This window comes from Taudactylus pleione, unplaced genomic scaffold (assembly GCF_031769625.1).
Source record: "Taudactylus pleione unplaced genomic scaffold, aTauple2 ptg000875l, whole genome shotgun sequence".
In the NCBI taxonomy this organism is placed as follows: domain Eukaryota; kingdom Metazoa; phylum Chordata; class Amphibia; order Anura; family Myobatrachidae; genus Taudactylus; species Taudactylus pleione.
In genome coordinates this window covers 2,321,792-2,345,247 of record NW_028285277.1, presented here as the reverse complement: position 1 = coordinate 2,345,247, position 23,456 = coordinate 2,321,792, and the positions used below count along the sequence as shown (strand labels likewise).

The window sequence follows — 23,456 nt, the reverse complement described above, 5'->3', positions numbered from 1 at the left end:
ACCATTATACACACACCAGTCTCCTCACACATTATACACAATCAGCACACACACCATTATACACACACCAGTCTCCTCACACATTATACACAATCAGCACACACACCATTATACACACACCAGTCTCCTCACACATTATACACAATCAGTACACACACCATTATACACACACCAGTCTCCTCACACATTATACACAATCAGTACACACACCATTATACACACACCAGTCTCCTCACACATTATACACAATCAGTACACACACCATTATACACACACCAGTCTCCTCACACATTATACACAATCAGTACACACACCATTATACACACACCAGTCTCCTCACACATTATACACAATCAGCACACACACCAGTCTCCTCACACATTATACACAATCAGCACACACACCATTATACACACACCAGTCTCCTCACACATTATACACAATCAGTACACACACCATTATACACACACCAGTCTCCTCACACATTATACACAATCAGTACACACACCATTATACACACACCAGTCTCCTCACACATTATACACAATCAGTACACACACCATTATACACACACCAGTCTCCTCACACATTATACACAATCAGTACACACACCATTATACACACACACCAGTCTCCTCACACATTATACACAATCAGTACACACACCAGTCTCCTCACACATTATACACAATCAGCACACACACCATTATACACACACCAGTCTCCTCACACATTATACACAATCAGTACACACACCATTATACACACACCAGTCTCCTCACACATTATACACAATCAGTACACACACCATTATACACACACCAGTCTCCTCACACATTATACACAATCAGCACACACACCATTATACACACACACCAGTCTCCTCACACATTATACACAATCAGTACACACACCATTATACACACACCAGTCTCCTCACACATTATACACAATCAGCACACACACCATTATACACACACCAGTCTCCTCACACATTATACACAATCAGCACACACACCATTATACACACACCAGTCTCCTCACACATTATACACAATCAGCACACACACCATTATACACACACCAGTCTCCTCACACATTATACACAATCAGTACACACACCATTATACACACACCAGTCTCCTCACACATTATACACAATCAGTACACACACCATTATACACACACCAGTCTCCTCACACATTATACACAATCAGTACACACACCATTATACACACACCAGTCTCCTCACACATTATACACAATCAGTACACACACCATTATACACACACCAGTCTCCTCACACATTATACACAATCAGTACACACACCATTATACACACACACCAGTCTCCTCACACATTATACACAATCAGTACACACACCATTATACACACACACCAGTCTCCTCACACATTATACACAATCAGTACACACACCATTATACACACACCAGTCTCCTCACACATTATACACAATCAGTACACACACCATTATACACACACCAGTCTCCTCACACATTATACACAATCAGTACACACACCATTATACACACACACCAGTCTCCTCACACATTATACACAATCAGCACACACACCATTACACACACACACCAGTCTCCTCACACATTATACACAATCAGTACACACACCATTACACACACACCAGTCTCCTCACACATTATACACACACAAGTCTCCTCACACATTATACACACACCATTATACACACACCAGTCTCCTCACACATTATACACAATCAGTACACACACCATTATACACACACCAGTCTCCTCACACATTATACACAATCAGTACACACACCATTATACACACACCAGTCTCCTCACACATTATACACAATCAGTACACACACCATTATACACACACCAGTCTCCTCACACATTATACACAATCAGTACACACACCAGTCTCCTCACACATTATACACAATCAGTACACACACCATTATACAAAATCCAGTACTGGAACATAGATGTAGGACATAGAACCCACATGTAGTTACTGGTACATAGATGTAGGACATAGAACCCACATGTAGTTACTGGTACATAGATGTATGACATAGAACCCACATGTAGTTACTGGTACATAGATGTAGGACATAGAACACATATGTAGTTACTGGAACATAGATGTAGGACATAGAACCCACATGTAGTTACTGGAACATAGATGTAGGACATAGAACCCACATGTAGTTACTGGAACATAGATGTAGGACATAGAACCCACATGTAGTTACTGGAACATAGAAGCAGGACATAGAACCCACATGTAGTTACTGGAACATAGATGCAGGACATAGAACCCACATGTAGTTACTGGTACATGGATGTAGGACATAGAACCCACATGTAGTTACTGGTACATGGATGTAGGACATAGAACCCACATGTAGTTACTGGTACATAGATGTATGACATAGAACCCACATGTAGTTACTGGAACATAGATGTAGGACATAGAACCCACATGTAGTTACTGGAACATAGATGTAGGACATAGAACCCACATGTAGTTACTGGAACATAGATGCAGGACATAGAACCCACATGTAGTTACTGTAACATGGATGTAGGATATAGAACCCACATGTAGTTACTGGAACATAGATGTAGGACATAGAACCCACATGTAGTTACTGGAACATAGATGTAGGACATAGAACCCACATGTAGTTACTGGAACATAGATGCAGGACATAGAACCCACATGTAGTTACTGTAACATGGATGTAGGACATAGAACCCACATGTAGTTACTGGAACATAGATGTAGGACATAGAACCCACATGTAGTTACTGGTACATAGATGTAGGACATAGAACCCACATGTAGTTACTGGTACATAGATGTAGGCCATAGAACCCACATGTAGTTACTGGAACATAGATGTAGGCCATAGAACCCACATGTAGTTACTGGAACATAGATGTAGGACATAGAACCCACATGTAGTTACTGGTACATAGATGTAGGCCATAGAACCCACATGTAGTTACTGGAACATGGATGTAGGACATAGAACCCACATGTAGTTACTGGTACATAGATGTACGACATAGAACCCACATGTAGTTACTGGTACATAGATGTAGGACATAGAACCCACATGTAGTTACTGGAACATAGATGTAGGACATAGAACCCACATGTAGTTACTGTTACATAGATGTAGGACATAGAACCCATGTGTAGTTACTGGTACATAGATGTAGGACATAGAACCCATGTGTAGTTACTAGTACATAGATGTAGGACATAGAACCCACATGTAGTTACTGGTACATAGATGTAGGACATAGAACCCACATGTAGTTACTGGAACATAGATGTAGGACATAGATCCCACATGTTCTTACTGGAACATAGATGTAGGACATAGAACACACATGTAGTTACTGAAACATAGATGTAGGACATAGAACACACATGTAGTTACTGGATCATAGATGCATGATATAAAACCTACAATTAGTTACTAGAACATAGATGTAGGACATAGATCCGACATGTAGTTACTGGTACATAGATGTAGGACATAGATCCCACATGTTCTTACTGGAACATAGATGTAGGACATAGAACACACATGTAGTTACTGGATCATAGATGCATGATATAAAACCTACAATTAGTTACTAGAAGTAGATGTAGGACATAGATCCGACATGTAGTTACTGGAACATAGATGTAGGACATAGATCCCACATGTTCTTACTGGAACATAGATGTAGGACATAGAACACACATGTAGTTACTGAAACATAGATGTAGGACATAGAACACACATGTAGTTACTGGATCATAGATGCATGATATAAAACCTACAATTAGTTACTAGAACATAGATGTAGGACATAGATCCGACATGTAGTTACTGGAACATAGATGCAGGACATAGAACCCACATGTAGTTACTGTAACATGGATGTAGGACATATTACCCACATGTAGTTACTGTAACATGGATGTAGGACATAGAACACACATGTAGTTACTGGAACATAGAACACACATGTAGTTACTGGAAAATAGATGTAGGACATAGAACCCACATGTAGTTACTGGATCATAGATGTAGGACATAGAACCCACATGTAGTTACTGGAACATAGATGTAGGACATAGAACCCACATGTAGTTACTGTAACAAGGATGTAGGACATAGAACCTACACGTAGTTACTGTAACATGGATGTAGGACATAGAACCCACATGTAGTTACTGGAACATAGATGCAGGACATAGAACCTACATGTAGTTACTGGAACATGGATGTAGGACATAGAACCCACATGTACTTACCGGAACATGGATGTAGGACATAGAACCCACATGTAGTTACTGTAACATGGATGTAGGCCATAGATCCCACATGTAGTTACTGTAACATGGATGTAGGACATAGAACCCACATGTAGTTACTGTAACATGGATGTAGGCCATAGATCCCACATGTAGTTACTGGTACATGGATGTAGGACATAGAACCCACATGTAGTTACTGTAACATGGATGTAGGACATAGAACCCACATGTAGTTACTGGAACATCGATGCAGGACATAGAACCCACATGTAGTTACCGGAACATCGATGTAGGACATAGAACCCACATGTAGTTACTGTAACATGGATGTAGGACATAGATCCTACATGTAGTTACTGTAACATGGATGTAGGACATAGATCCCACATGTAGTTACTGTAACATGGATGTAGGACATAGATCCCACATGTAGTTACTGTAACATGGATGTAGGACATAGATCCCACATGTAGTTACTGTAACATGGATGTAGGACATGGAACCCACATGTAGTTACTGGAACATGGATGTAGGACATAGAACCCACATGTAGTTACTGGTACATGGATGTAGGACATAGAACCCACATGTAGTTACTGTTACATAGATGTAGGACATAGAACCCACATGTAGTTACTGGTACATAGATGTAGGACATAGAACCCACATGTAGTTACTGGAACATAGATGTAGGACATAGATCCGACATGTAGTTACTGGAACATGGATGTAGGACATAGAACCCACATGTAGTTACTGGTACATGGATGTAGGACATAGAACCCACATGTAGTTACTGTTACATAGATGTAGGACATAGAACCCACATGTAGTTACTGGTACATAGATGTAGGACATAGAACCCACATGTAGTTACTGGTACATAGATGTAGGACATAGATCCGACATGTAGTTACTGGAACATAGATGTAGGACATAGATCCGACATGTAGTTACTGGAACATAGATGTAGGACATAGAACCCATGTGTAGTTACTGGAACATAGATGTAGGACATAGATCCGACATGTAGTTACTGGAACATAGATGTAGGACATAGAACCGACATGTAGTTACTGGTACATAGATGTAGGACATAGAACCCACATGTAGTTACTGGAACATAGATGTAGGACATAGAACACACATGTAGTTACTGAAACATAGATGTAGGACATAGAACCCACATGTAGTTACTGTAACATGGAGAAGGGCATAGAACCCACATGTAGTTACTGTAACATGGATGTAGGACATAGACATGATGAGGAATGTCCTCCTGTGACCACCGTAGTGAAAGACACTATTATCCTTATCTACCATGGACATCACTTGTCATAAACAGTAAGTGTATTGATTAGACTTGTCCCAGCACTCATGTGTTATACAGCTGTATAATGTATACCGGTGACAATATACTGCACACCGGCCACACGCCTGCCATACTCCCCAGTGACCAGGGTAGGGCGCTGTGCACAGAACGCGGTTACTGTAACACAGCAGGTGAGGGGACTTACCCGAGAGATCCTCCAGACACGCAGGGCCCGTTTTATTATAGAGCGTGGGCTCCATGTGTATTCCTGTGCTGGTCTCCACCGAGACATTGCCTTCATTGTCCATCTGAGACCTGCACAGAGCAGACATAATAAACACAAATCATCATCCACAATGAGAGTCTAGCATCTCCCCCGCGCAGCTGACGCACGCTGAGAAACCTCCTACCATAAGGGTTTCATCACCAACACGCAGTTTGCATCAGAAATTACAATTATCGTGTAAATTACGGGACAGTGATGTGAAAAATGACAATCTACTGCGAGGGGCAATAACACTTACATAGAAAATGGGCCAAGCGCTATAATATACATCCAATATTTCCATCAGACAAGCACAAAGGGAGACACAGCTTGGTTATAATGCCTTTATGGGGAATACATTTGGTGTAATAATTATTCTTCCCACCTTATATGTATGAAGACATTAAGGGGCATATGTATCAAAGCTTGATGTGAGATAAAATTGTGAGATATATATCACCAACCACTTTGATACATAGGCCCCTTAGTACACAGGGGCTGATACAGAGGTAACAGCCAGTCGGCCATAATTGCTCCTGCATTGTATCAACGGAGCTAAATGCGTATATTTGCCCATATGCGGAGTTATACACATCCTGAGGATGCTCCGGGGAGCTGTAAGGTCAGCGGTGTGACCGTCTGACGCATCCTAAGGACTCCCCAGGCGGCACTGCTGCATAGATTCTGGCTCCAGAGGCCATTCTAGGCCAGATGAGGCTAGCAGAGAAAATCCCAGAGGGCCAGACCAAATGACTCCACGGGCCTTATACGGCCCCCGGGCCTGAGGTTCCCCATCCCTGGTCTAGAGGCTTGAATTTGTGCCATTCCCAGTGTATAACGCTGCAATACAGTAACAGGCAGCGGTCACCAGGGGGAGCTGTGGTTGGAGAAACAGAGAGGCGCGTTCTAGGAACATGAATAGCTAATTCCTCAGTTACTACGGACATAAGCTGATTTGTGCAATCTGACTATTTACACAGGTTGTTCACATTTCTCGGCTGTAGCGTAGGGTTAAACAGTCCATTTCCTACTCTCTGTGCTCCAGGAATCCATTCCTGCCCTTTAACTATCAGCTGCCCAATGCCTTCCAGGCCATTCCTGAGACTGGGCATCACACCCAGAGCCTTATAAAATAAGACTGGAATCAGCACACACGTTGTACCAATGCGGATACCAATGCCAGCCTCACACCGAGCCGGGTCCGCGCCCAGGTTGTCCAACATAGAGAAATGCGGTCATTTTGCTCATGATTGTAGCAGGTGATTCTATCTATGTGACCGAGGAACTTGTGTGCTGATCCGCTTCTATGTTTCTGCAGGCCCAGAATCAGAAAGTGAGCTCGCCCTATCCCTGATCTGGAAAATCACCCACTTCCGGTAACTTTCATTCATTGGTTTGAACGCTATACACTGAATACATACTGTATCTTCCTGACACGGTTTTGTGCCGCTCAGCAAAGGATTTCAATCATCGCGAAAGGGGTAATTTATAAGAGAAACGTGGACCTGCACAGCTTCTTTATTCTGGATGGTGCAAGGTGCGTATTATTAAAAGTAGGGTTCAAGAACGAACACCTCGGATTCGCCACCCCATTATCTGGTATCCCAGGACAACCAGAACAATGGTCAGGAGTTTATACATACATGGCTGAGAAACACAGGAGAAAGCAAAGCTGGGTATACACTTAGCGACTAGCCACGGCTACGCCCAATGGTGCCGATGAACGATACATCGGGCGGTACGTAGACACTGCACGATCCGGTGAACGACCACCCAATATATTGTTCACTGGCACCACTGACGGCATCGGCAGCTCCTTTGGCCGTGCATGCAGGCAGACGGAACGACCACAACGAATGACCTGCAGGCATGGTGGGTACACACTTGACGATTGTGCCCAATATGTCGGATCGATCCACGGGATCAGACACACATCGTCTCTAGTGTGTACACGGCTTTACTTTAACAAGTCTCCCAACATCTGCTGTGGCCCAGTGCATGCAGACAGATGATTGGCAACACGCTGCCAGCAGGAGAACATGCTACCAGCAGGAGAACATGCTACCAGCAGAACGCGCTACCAGCAGGAGAACGCGCTACCAGCAGGAGAACACGCTACCAGCAGGAGAACACGCTACCAGCAGGAGAGAGGACACTATCTCCCGACCATGGCAGACATCGGAGACCTATCGGACAGGCTGAAAGGCAGGACCCCATATAATTTGCTGGAATAATATTTCCAATACAAATAGGTTATTAAATTAATAGAGCTACAGTCTAGTATATAAAGCCTCCAATATGGCAGTAACCAAGCCAGGGTCCTGGGGAGAAAGCTCACTAAAATGTTTTTGTATCATTTCAGGAAATCACAAAACTAATGGTGGAATCTTCCAAAAAGCCCCAGGACTCCCACGCAGGACCCCACGCATTTTACCTGTACATGAAGGGCGCCACGGTGGCCGTGTTTGGGTGATTATACTGCTGCTGTGGCTGAGGTAGCTGAACGCTGACTGTATTACTTCCCGTCGTCTGTGTAATACTACTAGTGCCATTGGTGGGCTGGGCGCTTCCTGCGGCAGACATCCCCTTCCCTTCAGAAGAGGCCAAGCTGGACGTAGAGCTGGAGTTCCTGTTGTCGAGCTGATTCTTTTGGAGGGAGAGGCCAGAACCCGTCTTGGCGCTGCGGCTTCGTTCCCCTTCCTTGGCGGACATTGGGGCACTTGAGGATTTCCCTGGGGTGGTTTTCGTTCCTGGTTTTGGTATGCCGCTGTGAGGAGGAGCAGAGGCCTCTTTCTTGCCCCCTTTGGGGATGAAGCTGGCAATCTTGGAGGACTTTTTTGGCATGTCATGGGGGGCCGGGACAGCGTCATCCTTCGGCTCATCCTTCGGCTCCGGCTTGTCAGTCACAGATGTTCTTTTAGAGACCTCTTTGTTTTTCTCCTTCTCTTTCTGCTTGTCCTTCTCGCTGCCCTTGGGAGAACTTTTCTTGTTCGTCAACGCCCGGCCAAGAGTCCTTTGAGCGATTCCCTTCAGAGCTATCTTGGGGCTATTGGAGGACGGACTTGTACTATTGGCATTTCTTACAGTATTTTCCATCTCCTCTGCTTCTTCAAAGCTAGGAAGTGTTTCAAGTCTTTCACAGCTGGTATCCCGAGACCCTTCCAGCGTACCCCCAGTGCTTTTTGTGCCCCCTTTACTATTGAATAATTTCAACTTTTCCAGCATGGATTTCTGGCTGTTGGGAGCAGGCTTCAGAGGTTCTTGCGGTTGCTTAGGACTATCCAGCACGGGCTGCTTGACGGATAGTATGGAAGACGTTGTGGTGTGCTTTGCACTAAGGGATTTACTCCTCCATGGTTTATTGGTAGAGTTTGGCTGGGGTATGGCGGAGGAGATGTTACTGGAGAGGGAGGAGCCATTCTCAGTTACTCCGGTCAGCTGTGGCACACCGCCCTCTGCTGGCTCTGCAGGGAACATGAAAAATACATGCAAAATTAAGTTCAACATCAGAACAGTTCCGCCAGTGTATCAAGATTATTATTATAATATATATTGCAGATTTTCAGTTCATTCACCATAATGGGAATGATTCGGAGTTGGGAGCAAAAAGAGAAAACAAAGCAAGTAACTTTGTCCCTGGACAAACCATGCTGCAATAGACAGGGGGGGTAAATACATTTATTGTGTTTGCATGCAGGGTAAATACCGGCTGCTTTTGCATGTAGCCCACAAATGAAATGAAAAGGGAATAAACAGTTCATTACATATCGTACACCTGAAAACAGCTGATTACATATCGTACACCTGAAAACAGCTTATTACATATCGTACGCCTGAAAACAGCTTATTACATATCGTACGCCTGAAAACAGCTTATTACATATCGTACGCCTGAAAACAGCTTATTACATATCGTACGCCTGAAAACAGCTTATTACATATCGTACGCCTGAAAACAGCTTATTACATATCGTACACCTGAAAACAGCTGATTACATATCGTACACCTGAAAACAGCTTATTACATATCGTACACCTGAAAACAGCTTATTACATATCGTACGCCTGAAAACAGCTTATTACATATCGTACGCCTGAAAACAGCTTATTACATATCGTACGCCTGAAAACAGCTGATTACATATCGTACGCCTGAAAACAGCTGATTACATATCGTACGCCTGAAAACAGCTGATTACATATCGTACGCCTGAAAACAGCTTATTACATATCGTACACCTGAAAACAGCTTATTACATATCGTACGCCTGAAAACAGCTTATTACATATCGTACGCCTGAAAACAGCTTATTACATATCGTACGCCTGAAAACAGCTTATTACATATCGTACACCTGAAAACAGCTTATTACATATCATACACCTGAAAACAGCTTATTACATATCGTACGCCTGAAAACAGCTTATTACATATCGTACACCTGAAAACAGCTTATTACATATCGTACACCTGAAAACAGCTTATTACATATCGTACACCTGAAAACAGCTTATTACATATCGTACACCTGAAAACAGCTTATTACATATCGTACACCTGAAAACAGCTTATTACATATCGTACGCCTGAAAACAGTTCATTACATATCGTACACCTGAAAACAGTTCATTACATATCGTATGCCTGAAAACAGCTTATTACATATCGTACACCTGAAAACGATACAAAATAAGAGACGTTGATGTTATCTCTGTGCTGTTGTGCAGCCCCCTCTCCCCCCTCCCAAGTCTACGCCGCTCCTGTTTTTGATTAACATGTGCTGTACTAATATTGAACTACCAGGAATCCTGCAGGGAGCCAGAGGTTTCCCACAGTCCATCCAGGCAGCGGGACAGGACAGAGAATTTATCAGATCCCTCCTTTCCATCTTATAGAAAAGCCAAAGTGCCTCTTATAGATTGTAAACGACATGAAAAGCTCTCAGCCGTCTGCTTAGACCGAGCCGCGTTAACCTCTCCAAAGTGATCCATCCCAGTCTCACAGACCCAGGAGCGCATACATCTTCCTGACGGCTCCCGCTTGGATAGTCCTAATGCTGGAGCAGTGGTCGGACTCTCTGCTAGGAAATGAGTAACCAGGCGGATGGCGGAGATCGGTTACTCAACAGTAACATCACACGACCGCAGAGGGAGAAATGCCGCCGACTGCCACCTAGGGAACCCGATTACTAGTAAATGTTTAATTACAGTGTACGCTACATTCCTATGCTACATGCTGCAAGAGGAAAGGCAACTTGCAGAACTACCCTCTGCCCCTCCTGGCTTCCTGACACTTGTAGTTCCACAACAGTTGGAGAGCCATAAGTTGGTTAATTACGCCCTAACTAAAGAGCAGAAAGGGGATAAAGGGGAGCTCCAACCAAAATGAGAAAATTAGTTTTAAAACAACTAAAAAAACACATTTATCAGTCTTATGCTCCATTCCGCTAGTTGTACCTGTGGGGCCCTCGGACGGTCTAACGTTCCCTGAGTGCATCAGCTCACTTCTTACCGCTTGGCGCATTTGTAGCCGGACGACTTACCGCTGCTGGGTAAAGCACCTGCTCCATATACAATCTATTTACCTGAATTAGACGTTTATGGGGGAAGTGTAGGAGAGTGACGGGCAGCATTGGGGCCGTTCCATGGATCAGAGACTTCAGTGGATCCAAATCTGGAGGTATCAGGTTTTACCTCTTTCTATGAGACTTTGGCGTGGACGCACATCCCAGGGGGAGGGTCAGGCATCCCGGGGGGAAGGGTCAGGCATCCCGGGGGGAAGGGAAGGGTCAGGCATCCCGGGGGGAAGGGAAGGGTCAGGCATCCCGGGGGGGGAAGGGAAGGGTCAGGCATCCCGGGGGGAAGGGAAGGGTCAGGCATCCCGGGGGGAAGGGAAGGGTCAGGCATCCCGGGGGGGAAGGGTCAGGCATCCCGGGGGGAAGGGTCAGGCATCTCGGGGGGTCACAGATCACGGTCCAGCCCTTCCGATTCACTGCACCGCTTTCTCTGCCACCAGGTCAGCGCTGCTCCGCGGGTCACTTTAAAAAATCGTTCATATCTGAAGGAAAATCTGACACATCTGACATGTTTGAACGATGAACGATGCGCGTTCCCGATGGTCAGATAACGATATCTAACATCTGATGAGTTTGCAGTTAGATTTGGATGATTTCAGTCATTTTAATGCAGTCAAAAATCGTTTGTAGTTCAAATAGTTTGCAAAAATCGTGCAAATCGTTGGTCAAATCGTTCATCTGACACATCTGACCGTGTGTATGCTCCATTAAACTAATGCGAAGCATCGTGTGTGTGCAAACGGAAATCCCACTCCGCCCACTGATTTTACGCCAGTCGCCGCAACCAGGATCACTAGTATTGGCGCTTTCACCAGCACCACGCAAGGCGCAAGTAATGCGTCAGAAACAGTTCTCCCTCACCGTAAGTGCCAATGACGCTGAGCTTTAGCAACACGCCCCTGACACTCCCCACAAGCCCGGGAGTTAGCATGCCATTGCTTTGTCAGCGCCCAGTTCCAGCCCCAAAACGCACTATTTCAGGGAAAGACCGATCTGCCGCGTTCCGTCCGATTAGTAAAGTTGCTTCTGTGCATGCGCCATATGCAAGATCTCACTGATTGCACCCGTAAGGAGAGATCCGCCCCAGAGCCCGCAGAATAAACGATAAACTATTCAGAGATCGCTAAACAGCGCCCCCTATGAATAAGTTATTACAAAGAGTAGCAGAATGCTGGCTGGTCCACAAGAAAACAAAGCGACCCTCAAACAAAAGTAAACGGGTGTTAAAGTATAAAAGAACTGACTTCTACACTAGTCTGACGCCTAAGGGCCTCTATCTGTCAGGGTGCACTCGCCGGACGCGGTAATTCCGTCATGCAGATAGCCAGGCGGATCTGAGGAACAGAACGCCCCTACGCACGAATAAATGTATTTCCACCTGTCTCATTTCCGTTACCGAAATGTGATGTTTGCAGAAGCTGACAAGTGCCCGCTCACATTGTTACAGGGGAATGAAGTGAGAACGCGCGGTTCATCCCGGCTCGCACCTCATCAGCCCAGGAAACGGAGGCGGTAATGACGAATGAAGTGACCGTATACTAGACCAATGTGTAAAGTGTTTTACTACAAGTGAAAGTATTACCAATCCAGACGCAACCAAGCCAGAGGGTTTAAGGTAAATGGGCGACATCTGTTTTTCTGGCCGTTCCCTCTTCCTTTCGGGCTGCAAAACATTTACGACCCTTGAACTAAATCCAGGAAATAGAACCGCAGATGACAATCACACCCTACCTGTAATACATGAACGACGGCTTCCGAGGAGGGAGAAAATCCTCAGCTATGTATAAATACAGCACAGGCCTTTGTAGAGAGTATCAGTGCTGAGCTGGATAACGGAGCAGGGAGAGGGGAGATGAAAGGCCGGGGCCATGATTTACTACTAAACTTTCATCTTGTATGAACTGTTTAATATCTCTCTGGCCTGGAACCAGCTGCAGACGTTACGCTTCGAATATAAAGTACATGTAGCTGGTGTCTGCAAATGAGACCTAGAATAAACTCCTACCGGCTCCGATCACTGGGGAGGAAAGGGGGAAAGAAACCGATAGAGAAAGGAAACTTTATAACCAACTAAAACAATATCAGCTGCTCAAACAAGTCTGGAATGACGGCGCATTACCCACAACACCCGGATGGGGATTAGGATCAGATGGATTGGGTGCGCTAAGTACGGATTACACATATGTGAGCAGCACAGAGGGTGTAATGGTTAGAGTTACTGCCTCACAGCACTGAGGTCATGGGTTCGATTCCCACCACGGCCCTAACTGTGCGGAGTTTGTATATTCTCCCCGTGCTTGCGTGGGTTTCCTCCGGGTACTCAGGTTTCCTCCCACACTCCAAAAATATACTAGTAGGTTACTTGGCCCCCAACACCCTAGTGTGTATGTGTGTGCGCATGTTATAGGGAATATAGAGTGTAAGCTCCACTGGGGCAGGGACTGATGTGAATGGCCAGATACTCTCTGTAAAGCGCTGCGGAATATGTGTGCGCTATATAAATAACTGGTAATAATAATAATAATAATAATGTACATTTACTTCTATGTCATCCAGGGAGGGAGTATCTGTGCGACCTCTCCGAACTGCACGTGTATCCACAGCTGGTGTCCATTTAATATTGTGTATAAAATATAAACCTCCGATATTCTTTCCTATCAGCCCATAGTACAGCAGCTACCGTGCATCTACAAAGGATTGCTCTGATTTTATTGTTAACCCCTAGATACCAGGGAATACCATCATGCAAAATAGACAATGTTCCGCATCAAATTAGGGGAACCCTACCCTGTGTTTACTGATGCCAGGATGGGAGCCCCCTAATTTCTGGACATTTTAACACTGTCTATTGTACAGCGGGTGTCACTGTCTATTGTACAGCGGGTGTCACTGTCTATTGTACAGCGGGTGTCACTGTCTATTGTACAGCGGGTGTCACTGGCTATTGTACAGCGGGTGTCACTGGCTATTGTACAGCGGGTGTCACTGGCTATTGTACAGCGGGTGTCACTGGCTATTGTACAGGGTGTCACTGTCTATTGTACAGCGGGTGTCACTGTCTATTGTACAGCGGGTGTCACTATTGTACAGCGGGTGTCACTGTCTATTGTACAGCGGGTGTCACTGTCTATTGTACAGCGGGTGTCACTGTCTATTGTACAGGGTGTCACTGTCTATTGTACAGCGGGTGTCACTGTCTATTGTACAGCGGGTGTCACTGTCTATTGTACAGGGTGTCACTGTCTATTGTACAGGGTGTCACTGTCTATTGTACAGGGTGTCACTGTCTATTGTACAGGGTGTCACTGTCTGGGGACTCAGCTCTTTCAAAGGAGGGTGCCCCCAAGGAATCGGTATGAATTACCGCTGGACCCCTGGCCGGAGGTTCAAATACAACAGCGGCTGGCTGACAGAAGAGGAAATCCCGATCGTCCCTAGGTAAGTATAAACTAAACTATTCTTCTCCCTAACCCTCCTTTAGGGTGCCTAACCCTAATCCCCCCTCTAAGTGCCTAACCCTAATCCCCCCTCTAGGTGCCTAACCCTAATCCCCCCTCTAAGTGCCTAACCCTAATCCCCCCTCTAAGTGCCTAAACCTAAACCCCTCTTCCCCGCCGCCTAAACCTAAGTCCCCCGGGGGGGGTGCCTAACCCTAATCTCCCAGCGTCAGTAAAATGACGAGCACTTAGATTTAGACGCCTGTCATTCGTCCCTCATCGTGATTAAATTGTCTGGAAGCCCGCGGTCGGCATTCCGTCCGCCGGCTTCCTAAACGTATACCGCCCCCAAGTGTGTGTAGGAAGAGGAAGTTCAAGCACATTAAGTGTCCCCCAACCGTCCTCTCTAGTAGTATTTCAGGCTGATATTCTCTAGTGATCACCAAATGGGTCATCACATCATTTGGAAGACGGGACTCTCCTTTCAGATAAGGGTGCCCAGGATGTTATGGTCACCAGGATGGGGGGCACTTAATGCTCTCTGCCTTATTTCCTTGATTGTAAAAATGTCATCAGTGTTTTGCTTGGAGGGTCAGAGCCTAATGATGTCATCACTGGTGGACTGAGAGTGTTACCGGTAGCCATATTTGTTTGCCTTGCAGAGAGGTTTTGAAACAGAGATAATGACTTGAAGGATGAGGTTAGAAAGATGAGCAGGAGATGCATGCTGAATGCGTCCTTATCTTGCTATTTTTGAAAAAACAAACAAAAAAACCCCCATAAAACATTCTATATGGAATTGCTGCTTTACATCTGATCTTTAGTAGTTTAGCCTGTGACTAGAACAAGCCCTTGTAGTGAAATACAGTGTAATGTTCTTTATTTTAAAAATATTATTGTGCAAACTAAATTTTTAATAATAGTAGAATTTCACCCACTGTCTGGCGCTGTGAGGAACGGACGGGCTTAGGAGCCAGCGACAATAATAGCGATAATAACCACGCTAAAGTGGTAATGCAGCCCTTAGTATGAGCCCGGGGAGGTGATCTGCGCTGGGAATCCGGGGGTCTCTCTTTACCCGATATAAGCAGAATGAGATTTATATTTACTGTATATAAGGCAACCTGGCAGGTTAGGTGCATCTGCAGCTATCACACACAGCTTACACTCACTGTATCATGCCGGGACCAGAACACAAACCGTCTGTACTATAAATACTTCTCACTATATACAGAGTGGATCACATCCAGCAATGACGGGACTGGAGCAGAGCAGCCGGCTGGTCGTACAAAAAACATTTTCAAGGATAGAAACTTTCAAGGACAAAACTTCACTATGTGCGACTGTCCCTGGAAATTAGGGACAGTGGGTAACACTAAGACAGGTCACACCTATAAACAGTGTAACAGGTCACTGACCAGGACTATGTGGTTTAGTTCCAGCAATAAGTTCCCCTCTTACAAAACGAACACCCACAAACACCCCCTTACCTACAGACATGGACCATGGCTGTATCATTATTATAACTACTTGTAAGAAATGACATATTATACAGAATGATCGTGGCTCTCTGGTAATAAAGAACAAGCACTAGTTCAACTTACTCACCTCTTCCACAGTCTCATCATTTAATCTTCTCTGTAAGGCTGTAACATTCAGCGGGGAAACATCAATCTCTCCACCCTCTGCTAGATGTACAGTGCTGCTGCTCTCACTGCCAGCTGCTCTCCACCCTCTGCTAGATGTACAGTACTGCTGCTCTCACTGCCAGCTGCTCTCCACCCTCTGCTAGATGTACAGTACTGCTGCTCTCACTGCCAGCATGCTCTCCACCCTCTGCTAGATGTACAGTGCTGCTGCTCTCACTGCCAGCATGCTCTCCACCCTCTGCTAGATGTACAGTACTGCTGCTCTCACTGCCAGCTGCTCTCCACCCTCTGCTAGATGTACAGTGCTGCTGCTCTCACTGCCAGCTGCTCTCCACCCTCTGCTAGATGTACAGTACTGCTGCTCTCACTGCCAGCATGCTCTCCACCCTCTGCTAGATGTACAGTGCTGCTGCTCTCACTGCCAGCATGCTCTCCACCCTCTGCTAGATGTACAGTACTGCTGCTCTCACTGCCAGCATGCTCTCCACCCTCTGCTAGATGTACAGTACTGCTGCTCTCACTGCCAGCATGCTCTCCACCCTCTGCTAGATGTACAGTACTGCTGCTCTCACTGCCAGCATGCTCTCCACCCTCTGCTAGATGTACAGTACTGCTGCTCTCACTGCCAGCATGCTCTCCACCCTCTGCTAGATGTACAGTACTGCTGCTCTCACTGCCAGCATGCTCTCCACCCTCTGCTAGATGTACAGTACTGCTGCTCTCACTGCCAGCATGCTCTCCGCCCTCTGCTAGATGTACAGTACTGCTGCTCTCACTGCCAGCATGCTCTCCGCCCTCTGCTAGATGTACAGTACTGCTGCTCTCAATGCCAGCATGCTCTCCACCCTCTGCTAGATGTACAGTACTGCTGCTCTCACTGCCAGCTGCTCTCCACCCTCTGCTAGATGTACAGTACTGCTGCTCTCACTGCCAGCATGCTCTCCACCCTCTGCTAGATGTACAGTGCTGCTGCTCTCACTGCCAGCATGCTCTCCACCCTCTGCTAGATGTACAGTGCTGCTGCTCTCACTGCCAGCATGCTCTCCACCCTCTGCTAGATGTACAGTACTGCTGCTCTCACTGCCAGCATGCTCTCCACCCTCTGCTAGATGTACAGTACAGCTGCTCTCACTGCCAGCTGCTCTCCATCCTCTGCTAGATGTACAGTGCTGCTGCTCTCACTGCCAGCATGCTCTCCACCCTCTGCTAGATGTACAGTACTGCTGCTCTCACTGCCAGCATGCTCTCCACCCTCTGCTAGATGTACAGTACTGCTGCTCTCACTGCCAGCATGCTCTCCACCCTCTGCTAGATGTACAGTACTGCTGCTCTCACTGCCAGCATGCTCTCCACCCTCTGCTAGATGTACAGTACTGCTGCTCTCACTGCCAGCATGCTCTCCACCCTCTGCTAGATGTACAGTACTGCTGCTCTCACTGCCAGCATGCTCTCCACCCTCTGCTAGATGTACAGTGCTGCTGCTCTCACCGCCAGCATGCTCTCCACCCTCTGCTAGATGTAGAGTACAGCTGCTCTCACTGCCAGCATGCTCTCCACCCTCTGCTAGATGTACAGTACTGCTGCTCTCACTGCCAGCTGCTCTCCACCCTCTGCTAGATGTACAGTACTGCTGCTCTCACTGCCAGCTGCTCTCCACCCTCTGCTAGATGTACAGTACAGCTGCTCTCACTGCTAGAATGCTCTCCACCCTCTGCTAGATGTACAGTACTGCTGCTCTCACTGCCAGCATGCTGTCCACCCTCTGCTAGATGTACAGTACAGCTGCTCTCACTGCCAGCATGCTCTCCACCCTCTGCTAGATGTACAGTACTGCTGCTCTCACTGCCAGCATGCTCTCCACACTCTGCTAGATGTACAGTACAGCTGCTCTCACTGCCAGCATGCTCTCCACCCTCTGCTAGATGTACAGTACAGCTGCTCTCACTGCCAGCATGCTCTCCACCCTCTGCTAGCTGTACAGTACTGCTGCTCTCACTGCCAGCATGCTCTCCACCCTCTGCTAGATGTACAGTACAGCTGCTCTCACTGCCAGCATGCTCTCCACCCTCTGCTAGATGTACAGTACTGCTGCTCTCACTGCCAGCATGCTCTCCACCCTCTGCTAGATGTACAGTGCTGCTGCTCTCACTGCCAGCATGCTCTCCACCCTCTGCTAGCTGTACAGTACTGCTGCTCTCACTGCCAGCATGCTCTCCACCCTCTGCTAGCTGTACAGTACTGCTGCTCTCACTGCCAGCATGCTCTCCACCCTCTGCTAGATGTACAGTACTGCTGCTCTCACTGCCAGCTGCTCTCCACCCTCTGCTAGATGTACAGTACAGCTGCTCTCACTGCTAGAATGCTCTCCACCCTCTGTTAGATGTACAGTACTGCTGCTCTCACTGCCAGCATGCTCTCCACCCTCTGCTAGATGTACAGTACAGCTGCTCTCACTGCCAGCATGCTCTCCACCCTCTGCTAGATGTACAGTACTGCTGCTCTCACTGCCAGCTGCTCTCCACCCTCTGCTAGATGTACAGTACTGCTGCTCTCACTGCTAGAATGCTCTCCACCCTCTGCTAGATGTACAGTACTGCTGCTCTCACTGCCAGCATGCTCTCCACCCTCTGCTAGATGTACAGTACAGCTGCTCTCCACCCTCTGCTAGCTGTACAGTACTGCTGCTCTCACTGCCAGCATGCTCTCCACCCTCTGCTAGATGTACAGTACAGCTGCTCTCACTGCCAGCTGCTCTCCACCCTCTGCTAGATGTACAGTACAGCTGCTCTCACTGCTAGAATGCTCTCCACCCTCTGTTAGATGTACAGTACTGCTGCTCTCACTGCCAGCATGCTCTCCACCCTCTGCTAGATGTACAGTACAGCTGCTCTCACTGCCAGCATGCTCTCCACCCTCTGCTAGATGTACAGTACTGCTGCTCTCACTGCCAGCTGCTCTCCACCCTCTGCTAGATGTACAGTACTGCTGCTCTCACTGCTAGAATGCTCTCCACCCTCTGCTAGATGTACAGTACTGCTGCTCTCACTGCCAGCATGCTCTCCACCCTCTGCTAGATGTACAGTACAGCTGCTGTCACTGCCAGCATGCTCTCCACCCTCTGCTAGATGTACAGTACTGCTGCTCTCACTGCCAGCTGCTCTCCACCCTCTGCTAGATGTACAGTACAGCTGCTCTCACTGCCAGCTGCTCTCCACCCTCTGCTAGATGTACAGTACAGCTGCTCTCACTGCTAGAATGCTCTCCACCCTCTGTTAGATGTACAGTACTGCTGCTCTCACTGCCAGCATGCTCTCCACCCTCTGCTAGATGTACAGTACAGCTGCTCTCACTGCCAGCATGCTCTCCACCCTCTGCTAGATGTACAGTACTGCTGCTCTCACTGCCAGCTGCTCTCCACCCTCTGCTAGATGTACAGTACTGCTGCTCTCACTGCTAGAATGCTCTCCACCCTCTGCTAGATGTACAGTACTGCTGCTCTCACTGCCAGCATGCTCTCCACCCTCTGCTAGATGTACAGTACAGCTGCTGTCACTGCCAGCATGCTCTCCACCCTCTGCTAGATGTACAGTACTGCTGCTCTCACTGCCAGCTGCTCTCCACCCTCTGCTAGATGTACAGTACTGCTGCTCTCACTGCCAGCTGCTCTCCACCCTCTGCTAGATGTACAGTACAGCTGCTCTCACTGCTAGAATGCTCTTCACCCTCTGCTAGATGTACAGTACAGCTGCTCTCACTGCCAGCTGCTCTCCACCCTCTGCTAGATGTACAGTACTGCTGCTCTCACTGCTAGAATGCTCTCCACCCTCTGCTAGATGTACAGTACTGCTGCTCTCACTGCCAGCATGCTCTCCACCCTCTGCTAGATGGACAGTACAGCTGCTCTCACTGCCAGCATGCTCTCCACCCTCTGCTAGATGTACAGTACTGCTGCTCTCACTGCCAGCTGCTCTCCACCCTCTGCTAGATGTACAGTACTGCTGCTCTCACTGCTAGAATGCTCTCCACCCTCTTCTAGATGTACAGTACTGCTGCTCTCACTGCCAGCATGCTCTCCACCCTCTGCTAGATGTACAGTACAGCTGCTCTCACTGCTAGCATGCTCTCCACCCTCTGCTAGATGTACAGTACTGCTGCTCTCACTGCCAGCTGCTCTACACCCTCTGCTAGATGTACAGTACTGCTGCTCTCACTGCCAGCATGCTCTCCACCCTCTGCTAGATGTACAGTACTGCTGCTCTCACTGCCAGCATGCTCTCCACCCTCTGCTAGCTGTACAATACAGCTGCTCTCCACCCTCTGCTAGCTGTACAGTACTGCTGCTCTCACTGCCAGCATGCTCTCCACCCTCTGCTAGATGTACAGTACTGCTGCTCTCACTGCCAGCATGCTCTCCACCCTCTGCTAGATGTACAGTACAGCTGCTCTCACTGCCAGCTGCTCTCCACCCTCTGCTAGATGTACAGTACAGCTGCTCTCACTGCCAGCATGCTCTCCACCCTCTGCTAGATGTACAGTACTGCTGCTCTCACTGCCAGCATGCTCTCCACCCTCTGCTAGATGTACAGTACAGCTGCTCTCACTGCTAGAATGCTCTCCACCCTCTGCTAGATGTACAGTACTGCTGCTCTCACTGCCAGCATGCTCTCCACCCTCTGCTAGATGTACAGTACTGCTGCTCTCACTGCCAGCATGCTCTCCACCCTCTGCTAGATGTACAGTACTGCTGCTCTCACTGCCAGCTGCTCTCCACCCTCTGCTAGATGTACAGAACTGCTGCTCTCACTGCTAGAATGCTCTCCACCCTCTGCTAGATGTACAGTACTGCTGCTCTCACTGCCAGCATGCTCTCCACCCTCTGCTAGATGTACAGTACAGCTGCTCTCACTGCCAGCATGCTCTCCACCCTCTGCTAGATGTACAGTACTGCTGCTCTCACTGCCAGCATGCTCTCCACCCTCTGCTAGATGTACAGTACTGCTGCTCTCACTGCCAGCATGCTCTCCACCCTCTGCTAGATGTACAGTACAGCTGCTCTCCACCCTCTGCTAGCTGTACAGTACTGCTGCTCTCACTGCCAGCATGCTCTCCACCCTCTGCTAGATGTACAGTACTGCTGCTCTCACTGCCAGCTGCTCTCCACCCTCTGCTAGATGTACAGTACTGCTGCTCTCACTGCCAGCATGCTCTCCACCCTCTGCTAGATGTACAGTACTGCTGCTCTCACTGCCAGCATGCTCTCCACCCTCTGCTAGCTATACAGTACTGCTGCTCTCACTGCCAGCATGCTCTCCACCCTCTGCTAGATGTACAGTACAGCTGCTCTCACTGCTAGCATGCTCTCCACCCTCTGCTAGATGAACAGTACAGCTGCTCTCACTGCCAGCATGCTCTCCACCCTCTGCTAGATGTACAGCACTGCTGCTCTCACTGCTAGCATGCTCTCCACCCTCTGCTAGGTGTACAGTACTGCTGCTCTCACTGCCAGCTGCTCTCCACCCTCTGCTAGATGTACAGTGCTGCTGCTCTCACTGCTAGCTGCTCTCCACCCTCTGCTAGATGTACAGTGCTGCTGCTCTCACTGCTAGCTGCTCTCCACCCTCTGCTAGATGTACAGTACAGCTGCTCTCACTGCTAGCTGCTCTCCACCCTTTGCTAGATGTACAGTACTGCTGCTCTCACTGCCAGCATGCTCTCCACCCTCTGCTAGATGTACAGTGCTGCTGCTCTTACTGCTAGCTGCTCTCCACCCTCTGCTAGATGTACAGTACTGCTGCTCTCACTGCTAGCATGCTCTCCACCCTCTGCTAGATGTACAGTACTGCTGCTCTCACTGCCAGCATGCTCTCCACCCTCTGCTAGATGTACAGTACTGCTGCTCTCACTGCTAGCTGCTCTCCACCCTCTGCTAGATGTACAGTGCTGCTGCTCTCACTGCCAGCATGCTCTCCACCCTCTGCTAGATGTACAGTACAGCTGCTCTCACTGCCAGCATGCTCTCCACCCTCTGCTAGATGTACAGTGCTCTCACTGCTAGCTGATGTACAGTACTGCTGCTCTCACTGCCAGCATGCTCTCCACCCTCTGCTAGATGTACAGTACTGCTGCTCTCACTGCTAGCTGCTCTCCACCCTCTGCTAGATGTACAGTACTGCTGCTCTCACTGCCAGCATGCTCTCCACCCTCTGCTAGATGTACAGTACTGCTGCTCTCACTGCTAGCTGCTCTCCACCCTCTGCTAGATGTACAGTACTGCTGCTCTCACTGCTAGCTGCTCTCCCCCCTCTGCTAGATGTACAGTACTGCTGCTCTCACTGCCAGCATGCTCTCCACCCTCTGCTAGATGTTCAGTACTGCTGCTCTCACTGCCAGCATGCTCTCCACCCTCTGCTAGATGTACAGTACTGCTGCTCTCACTGCCAGCATGCTCTCCACCCTCTGCTAGATGTACAGTACTGCTGCTCTCACTGCTAGCATGCTCTCCACCCTCTGCTTGATGTTCAGTACTGCTGCTCTCACTGCCAGCATGCTCTCCACCCTCTGCTAGATGTACAGTACTGCTGCTCTCACTGCCAGCATGCTCTCCACCCTCTGCTAGATGTACAGTACAGCTGCTCTCCACCCTCTGCTAGCTGTACAGTACTGCTGCTCTCACTGCCAGCATGCTCTCCACCCTCTGCTAGATGTACAGTACTGCTGCTCTCACTGCCAGCTGCTCTCCACCCTCTGCTAGATGTACAGTACTGCTGCTCTCACTGCCAGCATGCTCTCCACCCTCTGCTAGATGTACAGTACTGCTGCTCTCACTGCCAGCATGCTCTCCACCCTCTGCTAGCTATACAGTACTGCTGCTCTCACTGCCAGCA

At 47.8% G+C, this 23,456-nt stretch overlaps 1 protein-coding gene across 10 annotated transcripts in view; it reads right to left on the bottom strand.

Moving 5' to 3' along the window:
• The window catches only part of NAV2 (neuron navigator 2), a 637,654-nt gene that overhangs the window by 139,576 nt on the left and 474,622 nt on the right, over nucleotides 1-23,456 (bottom strand). For all 10 annotated transcript variants that reach the window (XM_088458930.1, XM_088458933.1, XM_088458923.1 and 7 more), the window contains 2 exons: nucleotides 8,345-9,374; nucleotides 5,851-5,960 (listed from right to left, as the gene is read on the bottom strand). In XM_088458930.1, coding sequence (XP_088315056.1) covers nucleotides 5,851-5,960; nucleotides 8,345-9,374 — 1,140 coding nt within the window. The remainder of the gene's footprint in view (nucleotides 1-5,850; nucleotides 5,961-8,344; nucleotides 9,375-23,456) is intronic.